Source organism: Styela clava, chromosome 6 (genome assembly GCF_964204865.1).
Source record: "Styela clava chromosome 6, kaStyClav1.hap1.2, whole genome shotgun sequence".
In the NCBI taxonomy this organism is placed as follows: Eukaryota; Metazoa; Chordata; class Ascidiacea; order Stolidobranchia; family Styelidae; genus Styela; species Styela clava.
In genome coordinates, this window is record NC_135255.1 from 13,382,461 (window position 1) to 13,392,095 (window position 9,635).

Below are 9,635 nucleotides of genomic sequence, written 5' to 3' on the forward strand. Positions count from 1 at the left end.
AAAAAGGGTATACGAAAGGTGTACGTGGATATCTCTCTCGTTTATTTATACTTGCGTTTTTTCGTAAAGAACTCGCAAAATCGGTAAACATCAAATACGGTAATCTCACCCGGCGTATTCACATCACAGCGAAGAGTCGTTATTGCACCATTTTTGCGTTTCCGCTTCACTGTCTAGTTAGCGTAAAATAATAATTAGTTGTGCCGACTCGTAACATTCCGATAAACTGACTGCAAAGATCTTTACAGACGTATGTATGTATGTTTATTCGTCTCGTAAAAGCAATATAAAAGAGTAAGTACTTATAAATACTGAAGACGGGATGTATGCACAAGACCATATTGGCCTAAAACACAGATGTGTGGCATACACCCCTTTGATTTATATAAATTATAATAGGGTAAATCAAATATGTACAATATGGTCCTTTATACAGGCAGTTGTGCGAGGAGGGTGGGTGGATGCGGTAACAGGGATATGGGTGGAGTGTACAAAACTGTTTGTACAAAGGAGTTTGTTAGACAAAACAACATCTATAAATAGAGACACAACACAACATGAAACGCAATGCATATGAATATAGTAATAAAAAAATTTAAAAAAAAAAAAAAAAAAATTAAGAATTTGGATGAATGTACAATACCATTGAGTGATGATACCACATACTATAAAACGCGGGAATGGTCAAGTTTAAAGGGTGTGTACATATATGGTATGCACCACTCAAGGGCGACAGTGTTATAAGTGGTCTATGGCTGTTCTGGCCAAAATGTGACCCTACAGGTTTTGGCAAAATATGATAAAAAAGGTATGTATCAAATGACTCACTATTATAAGGTTTTTTTTTGAAATTCTGGATTCAGCCAAAAACAATGAAGTTTCAAAAAAAAAAAATTAATAAAAAGCATTTCCACAAAACCTATTATGGTTGCATTTCAGCCAGAAGATTAGAAAGGTATAAAGGTACAGTGGGATAAGGAATGATAAGTTATAAAGAGAAGCCATTTTACCATGTCATGGATTTTCCAATGTAAATTAAAATAATAAAATTATATGGTATCCTGGGATGAGCAGAAGAAAAAGTGTGATTCGGAGATAGGTAGCAACAATGGAAATAAATTGAACAGCATGCTACTCAAACAAAAACCATTGTCCCTACTATTTGAGCATTCTATCTATAACCTAAATTGCTGTGCTTTTGTTGTTGTCTAATTACGCATGATAATGAAATTAGAATGGTGTGCTAGTTATTAATTCAGTCGATTGTTCTATATTGAATCCGGGTGAAGTATCCTGTGGAGTTATTGAAATTGTCAGCTGGTCTATGGTGACTGAAGAGGAGGACAGTTTCCTGATAGTTCATTCAATCCAAATAATCAACAGCTCTCTCTTTCAGTGTTGAACTGACCTTAAAAAAATAATCTCCAAACAGTAACATGTTCAAAGCAGAGAAAATTGCTAATATGATGATAATATATATTGTTTAAGTTTGGAACGAAATTCTGAGTTCGATTTTGAATTTTTGATGTCATCGGGTAGGGAATTCCAAGCTTTTGGTCCACATACTGCGATTGATTCTTGTGAAATACTTTTACTGACAAATGGAATAAAAAAATTATCTTTATTTCTGCTGTTTGAATTTGGGTTTGCTTGGAACAGGCTGTTCAGGCTGGACGGAAGCTCTCCAATGTGACAAGAGAACATCATATTACATAGTTCGAATTTAGCTAAATCCACAACTCGTAGTAGCCTATGCTCTTTAAATAAGTCATCAATTTTTTCGCGATTACCTCTATGAAAAACTCTTCTAATAAAGCGATTGCAAACACTTTGAATTTTTTTGAGAATGGACGATTGGCGATGAACATAAGCTGAGGCACAATAACGAATATGGCTTTCTATCAGAGAGTGGTATAGAGATATTAAACAAGATGTATTTAAGTAGTTGGCTATTTTCGTAATGGCACTAAGAGACGACCTTGTTTTCGATAGAACCATATTGGTGTGTTGTTTCCAAGACAATTTATCATCGATCATTACACCCAGAAAGCGAGTCTGATTAACTCTTTCTATATTTATTCCATTTAATTCCAAATTTTGTTGCAGAGTTGGACACTTTTGCTTCGGCGTGCTAAATATCATATATTTAGTTTTATCGACATTAATAGTGAGTTTGTTCGCAGACAACCAAGCTTGAATATTTTCTAAGTCGGTATTTGCCTTGGTCAAAAGTTCATGCAAGTTTTTGCCTCGAAGATATGGCGTTGAGTCATCAGCAAAAGTATGATATCAGAGTGAAGAAGAGAATTCGGAAAGTCGTTAATAATGATTGAAAAACATAATGGAGCCAAAATAGAACCTTGTAAAGTACCTACAGTCAAATTACAGTATGTGCTAGATGCTACATCATTGTATATAACTACTTGTTTCCTTCCTGATAAGTAGCTTTTAAACCAATTATAACTCTGACCTCTAACGCCAATATGGTGCAATTTGGCTAGTAATATGTCATGGTCAATACTATCAAATGCCTTGGAAAGGTCCAAGAACATACTGAGAGTATACTCATTCTTATCAAATCCTTCTAGAATTTTACTGACAAGCAGGGATGTTGCATGAGATGTTGAATGATTTTGACGAAAGCCAAATTGTTGTGAATAAAAGAAATTTTTTTGGTCTAGGAATTGGTTGAGTCGTTTGTACATAATTTTTTCTAGAATTTTTGAAAATGCGGGAAGTAAGCTGATCGGTCGGTAGTTTTTTACATCTTTTGCATGACGGCCGCATAGGTTGCAGTGGCCATACGCTGGTCGTGTATCTAAATATTTCTCAGCGGGTCTGTTCTAGTACACTCGGCAGACTAACATTGATAATAATAAAAAAGATTTAACGCCTTTCATATCTATTTTTGTATTTAACCGCTTACTATTAAAGTGTGTAAAGCGTGTCTTAATTTAGCATATCAGTATTTAGGGATTACATACATTTGGAACAATTGAAGGCCAAATATATTGTAATATTCTTAAATTTGATTGTCCTGGGATATGCCTGTTTAGTATCAAATTTCCAAATAAATAATACATTTATAGTAATACATTTACAATCCAGCAATGTGGAAATTCCCACTATTTGAATAAGTATGAAAATAGAATAGGATTCGGTATTCTGGATTCGATTCAACTATTCTAGAATAGTAAATTATTCTGTAAGTGGAATTGCAAGTGGATTAATCAAAGCCATATACGTATGCATTCAATTCACTATAAACCAGCTGTATTGACTGCATTTGAAGTATAATTCTAATGCTAGCTTCAAACAGGCGGTAAATATGAGTAAGAATATACTATATTGTATGTTTTTGAGCATTCAATTGCTCGTCAACCAAGTATATTGCAATCAAAAAATTTGCATGCAAATTGAAAGTGTCAATGCAGAAGAAACGTACCCAGTTCCACCACAACGAAGCTCACAGGGTGTTCTAGGCAAACATGGACCACCTGGTGAAATTGGCCCGAAAGGGCCACAGGGGCCAAGAGGCCCAAAGAGAATTGTTGATTATGAAAGAATGAATGCAGCAATAGAATCAGGTAATTTAAATTATTATTTATTTGCTATTGCCCGTAAGCATCAGTGGGGCTTGTACAAAGCCTTGTTTCGAGTGGAAGATCATGCAAAAATTACAGATTTCCCTTTATAAGAATATATTGAAGTTTACTTCTTATTGTAAATATATATATATGCTCTACATCTTTTCATTTGATGATATGAAGACTTTCCGTATGAATGGACTTGGTATATACAAACTTAATAATGTGGTTTTGGCAGAACATCCAAGTATGTTGTGTTGCAAACTTTATTCACTCATTGATTGAAAAATTCAAAAAAATAGTGTATCACTAATTTCGATGTTTTTAAATAATTTAGTTTGTTTGATTTGTACTATTAGTTCATCGACCCATTTATATATAACTTATTTCAGCGATAAATGATCTGCGGACAGAAACGGAAGAAAAGATGAATAAAACCATGAATGATCTTCAGCAGAGGATGGGTAGCTAATAGTTACTAAACTATCAATTATGTAAAACTGTTTTGTTAACATTACATGATGAATTTTTGACGAAGAGTTTTGAAACATAGAATTAAAAGCCAACTAGAAACATAAAAGTTGTTTGGCAAACATGATTTAGAATCTATAATTCCCAATAAACAGAACTAAATATATTTTTCTTTTTCTAAATATAATAGTCAACTGCAAGTCTTTTATAAGAATAATTGTTATCGGATGGAACTTCGCAAAACCAAAATGAATTTTGACCAAGCAACACAAGCATGTAGAGATTTTGGTATGAATATTGGATACATTGAAGATGAAACACATTATCAAAAAAAGCAGAGTTGGTCAGATCAAAATCAACATTATCTAGAACAGGATACTGGACAGGACTATTGTACATAAAGTGAGTGAGTACTAGTATTTAAATTTGATTTATAATGAATATGGTGAACTACCAATTCTTTATCATATATATCTAATTAAATTATCATTGATTTATCTCAGCATAGACTCGGCGGTGTAGAGCATAGTGCTAAGCATTAGGAATATGCTTGCCACAGCACCTCTGATTACACTGCGTGGGTTCGCAGGCCCTATCCCTTTGGGGATAACAATGTACGAGATCATTGCTGGACTCCTCGCTTCTTAGGGTGGTTCACATAAATGCTGGTCAATTACGGTTTCCTTCACCATCAAGTTCATTCCTCACAAAACAACTAACCCCATACCCGACATGGACTACTAGCCGGATGGGAGGTTGTGGTTCCCCATATGATTATTAAGCAACCTTATCATCTCCCCCTTGATACATATGTAACTCCTATCCTATTTATTTCAGCAACTTGTGACACTTTCTGGAAACCCCTTATCGTTCACTAAATGGTATCCGTACAAACCCAACAGTGGTGAGCAATACAAAAATGTGTACATTTGGATAATGAAAGATACAGGAAATGTATACCAGGGCATGGATAACTACATTCCAACATTCAAACAAGCTGGAGTGTTATGTCAAATCATGCATACTTAAGATCGGATTAGCAAGATCGGATTAGCAAGCATTGTCCACCGAGTTCTTTTCGTTAAGTTCTCTGATCACACAATACTACAATGCTAGTTAGGTTGTCAAATTACATAAAGCATATGGAGCACCTGATTACAGAATTCTATTTTATTATTATTTTATGATTCGATTATTATCGTGCTTGTGATCAATTACGTTACCTGCGATGTGACTATGGTCAAAATTAATATTGAATTGTGTTTTTTGTTATTGGTGACAAATATATAAATAATAAAAAAGTATATCATTGTCGGCATATATAAAAGATAGAGATGGGAGAAGCATATTTGATTACTAAAGCAGTTGTTTTGTGGAAAACAGCAAATTTCAATTACATATCAGTCAAACAGACGATTATTCTTAATACCATTAAATATTCAGGAGGAAATTCGATCTGAGCAACTTCATGGATACTCTGAAATAAAGGAAATTCGAGATGCAAAATACTATTTCGAACCTACAAATGACTGTTTTCGGTATTTCATCATTTTTTAACACGAAAATGTCAAGTGTTTTATTGAAAACAACACCAAAATTGCGGAAATGTCATAGCAAAATAATATGGGAAACAAGTTTTATGCAATTTCCCATGGTAACCCAATACATCCAATATATTCATGGCAAAATATTATCACCTTACACATTGGAGTTTACTGCTTGAAAAAACACAACACTTGAAAGCTAAACAACCGTGTCAATTCAATATAAATACTTCCAGTATTCAAAATTTACGAGCTAAACCAAAGAATACTCTTGATGCAGTAGGTTGGCGAGCATAGATGTATTTGTCTTAACTTTGTAATTAACAATTAGTAAGATAAGTTTCATTTAATTGGAATTTATAGAAATCAAATCTCATTTATCGATTATGTTTTGAACAGTTAAAAACATACTCGACATCGTAGCATTGATAACCTTCTCGGGCTTTAATCCCCAATGTTGGATACAAATGTACGAGTGGCGGGTAAGCCAATTCATATAATGATGGTTAGTTACGGCTTCCTCCTCCCTTAAATTTATGCATCTGAAACTAAGTTGTTCCTCTATCCATTCCCATGCCCAACATATATACAAATCCTAACCTAAGTAAAAACCGTAAGTAAGTAATTGGAAAAGTACAAACGCTACAACAAAGTGCAATAATCTATGGCAGAAATGTATGTAATCAATTTATTCTAAGCCAGCTGTGTAGACTGCATTTCAATTCTAATGCTAGCTTTAAACAGGCGTTAAATATGAGTAAGGGTATACTATATTGTATGTTTTTGAGCATTCAATTGCTCGTCAACCAAGTATATTGCAATCAAAGAATTTGCATGCAAATTGAAAATGTCAATACAGAAGAAACGTACCCAATTCCACCACAACAAAGTTCACAGGGTGTTCCCGGCAAACGAGGACCACCTGGTGAAATTGGCCCGAAAGGATCACAGGGGCCCAGAGGACCAAAAGGAATTGTCGATTATGAAAGAATTAATGCAGCAATAGAATCAGGTACTTTAAATTAATATTGGCCGTAAGCATCAGTGGGGCTTGTACAAAGCCTTGTTTGAAGTGGAAGAACTTGCAAAAATTACAGATTTCCGTATATAAGAATATACTGAAGTTTACTTCTTATTGTATATATATATATATATAGTTTACATCTTTTTAAATGATGATATAATGACTGTCTGTATAAATGGACTTGGTATAGACAGAACTTAATAATTGGGTTTGTGCAGAACATCCAAGTATGTTATGTTGTGGACTTCATTTACTCATTCATTGGTAAAATTAAAACAATGCATCCCTAATTTTGATGCTTCTATAAAATTTAGTTTGTTTGATTTGTATTATTACTTCAGCGACCCATACTTTTTTATTTAACCCATTGCAGCGATAAATGAGCTGCGGACAGAAACGGAAGAGAAGATGAATAAAACTATGAATGATCTTCAGCAGAGGATGGGTAATAGTTACTAAACTATCAATTATGCAAAATTTTTTTGTTAACATTACATGATGAATTTTTTGTCAAAGAGTTTTGTCTCAAATATAAAATCAAATGCAAACTAGAAACTTAAAAATTGTTCGACAAATATGATTTAGAATCTTAGAATTCCCAACACAAAATTAATTTTTTTTCAAACAGAGATAAATGAAATTTTCATTTTCTAAATATAATAGTCAACTGTGATGTCCTTCACATGAATAATTGTTATCGGATGATACTTCGTGGAACCAAAATGAATTTTGACCAAGCAACACAAGCATGTAGAGATATTGGTATGAATATTGGATACATTCAAGATGGAACACATTATCAAAAAATAGCAGAGTTAGTCAGATCAAAATCAACATCATCTCTTACAGGATACTGGACAGGACTATTGTACATAAACTCAGTGAGTATTTAAATATGATTCATAACGAATATGGTGAACCAGCAATTTTTTATCATTTCTATCACATTAAATTATCATTGACTTATCTCGGATTAGGCTCAGAGCATAGTGCCAAGTTTGAGGAATACGCTTGCAACAACACCTCTGATTACCCTGCGTGGGTTGGATGGTCCGATCCTGTGTGGGATAACTATGTACAAGATAATTGCTGGATTCCTCGCTTCCATAGGGTGGTTCACATAACCACTGTCCACTGGTCAGTTACAGCTTCCTTCACCGTCAAGTTCATGCATCAGAAAACTGGCTAACTAACCCCATACCCAACATGACTGGGTTCCCCATATCATTATTAAGTCACCTTATCGTCTCACCCTTGATACATATGTAACTCCCATCCTATCTATTTCAGCAACTTGTGACACTTTCTGGAAATCCATCACCATTCACTAAATGGTATCCGGGTACACCCAGAAGTGGTGAGCAATACAAAAATGTGTTCATTTATGTCAGGAAAGATACAGGAAATGTATACCAGGGCATGGATAACTACATTCCAACACACAAACAACCTGGAGTGTTATGTCAAATCATGTATACTTAAGATCGGATTAAAAGCATTATCCACAGAGTTATATTTGTTAACTTCTCTGATCACACAATACTACAAGGCTAGTTATATTGTCAATAATCAAATAACGTAAATCATATGGTGCACCTGATTACAGAATTCCATTTTTTATGTTTATTTTATGATTTGATTAATATCTTGCTTGATATCAATCCTCCATGAGATGACTATGGTCAAAATTAATATTATATAAATAATGAAAAATAAAAAAGTATGGTATATATAAAAGATAGAAATGGGAGAAGCATATTTTATTATTAAAGCAGTTGTTTTGTGGAAAACAGCAAATTTCCATTTTATGACAGTTGAAGGATTAATTAACATTAACAAACAGACAATTTTTCTTAATACCATTAATTCTTTGGAAGGGAATTTGATGAAAAAACAATGTCATGCGCACTCTAAAATAAAGGAAATTGATAACCACTGAAGTATAAAGAGCTACTGAGATTATAAGAATTTTGATGTAGAATTCAGTCTTAGTGCATGTGTATTCAAAATATAATGCAATAAACGTAATAAAGGATCTATAATTAGAAAACATCTCAATACCATACCTGTGTGGCAGATAAGCTGTCTCCCCTCTTCACCAAAACATCTGCCCACATCATAGAAATACCAGTCACTCCCTTTTTCATCTGTCTTATCGTTTCCTCATTTATTAACAGTTTTTGTATCGCAGTAGTCATAGTTTTACACAAAAAACTGTAAATCCAAGAGAAAATTTTTTTCTCCAATGAAAATGATGTTATAAATATAACTTTGCCATTGACAAAATGTTTGTATAACCTCATTTTTATTTTTCTATTTTTTCTAACAAAAATGGAAATGAGATAGACAAGAAGAAATTGAAAACTCAGTCAAACCTTTCCTCTTATTACTAGAATCTTATTATCATTTTCAGGAACAAATTATTAAAGTTACAAAATTTCTGACATTACATTTAGATAAATGTGGAATGAAAATTTACATTTCGTTTTAAATTTGCGATAATTTTTAGAATAGAAAGACATAAATCAGAATGATATGTTTAATTTGTTACTGTATATATGATACTATGTAAATAAAATCATTCAGTTATTCAGTTGTTTTATTCATCGATCATGGGGGAATGCAACATAGAATTCAATGAAAGGAATAAACAAGTTATAAGTACTGGTTAGGATGAAGTTAAAAAAAAAGACGATTCTCAATTCTTACTTGCAACTATTAGCAGTGTCCAATTTTTGCTGAGATATTTCCAATCGCAATTTTTCCCGAAGTAATTGTAACGCTGATAATGGATCTTCAGTTGATGAAGAATTCTTGATAGCAACTGAATCAATCATAATTATAGTAAAATTCGGTGTAACTTTGAAAAATCAGAAATTGAATGGATCAAATATCTGACTGCTAAGGGTTAGGAACATGATTTTCACCACTCTGATTACATGTGTAAGTTCGCAGGTTTGAATCCTGTGAGAGATAATTATGTGCGAGAAAATTGCACGATTACTCGCT

General features: G+C 33.3%; 1 protein-coding gene across 1 annotated transcript; it reads left to right on the top strand.

The window, feature by feature from the left end:
- Positions 1-5,866: 5,866 nt before the first annotated feature.
- Positions 5,867-9,208, top strand: LOC144424530 (uncharacterized). Its single transcript, XM_078113912.1, has 4 exons — positions 5,867-6,614; positions 7,000-7,071; positions 7,290-7,507; positions 7,917-9,208. Exons 1-4 carry the CDS (start codon positions 6,356-6,358, stop codon positions 8,106-8,108), a joined length of 741 nt encoding a protein of 246 aa, XP_077970038.1. The 5' UTR covers positions 5,867-6,355; the 3' UTR covers positions 8,109-9,208.
- Positions 9,209-9,635: the final 427 nt, after the last annotated feature.

Excerpts from the sequence above, each read along its gene's own strand:
- LOC144424530 (XM_078113912.1), top strand. The coding sequence starts at position 6,356 with ATGAGTAAGGGTATACTATATTGTATGTTTTTGAGCATTCAATTGCTC. Across the intron at positions 7,072-7,289 it reads TGATCTTCAGCAGAGGATGG|TCAACTGTGATGTCCTTCAC; the intron begins GTAATAGTTACT and ends TAAATATAATAG. Across the intron at positions 7,508-7,916 it reads GACTATTGTACATAAACTCA|CAACTTGTGACACTTTCTGG; the intron begins GTGAGTATTTAA and ends TATCTATTTCAG.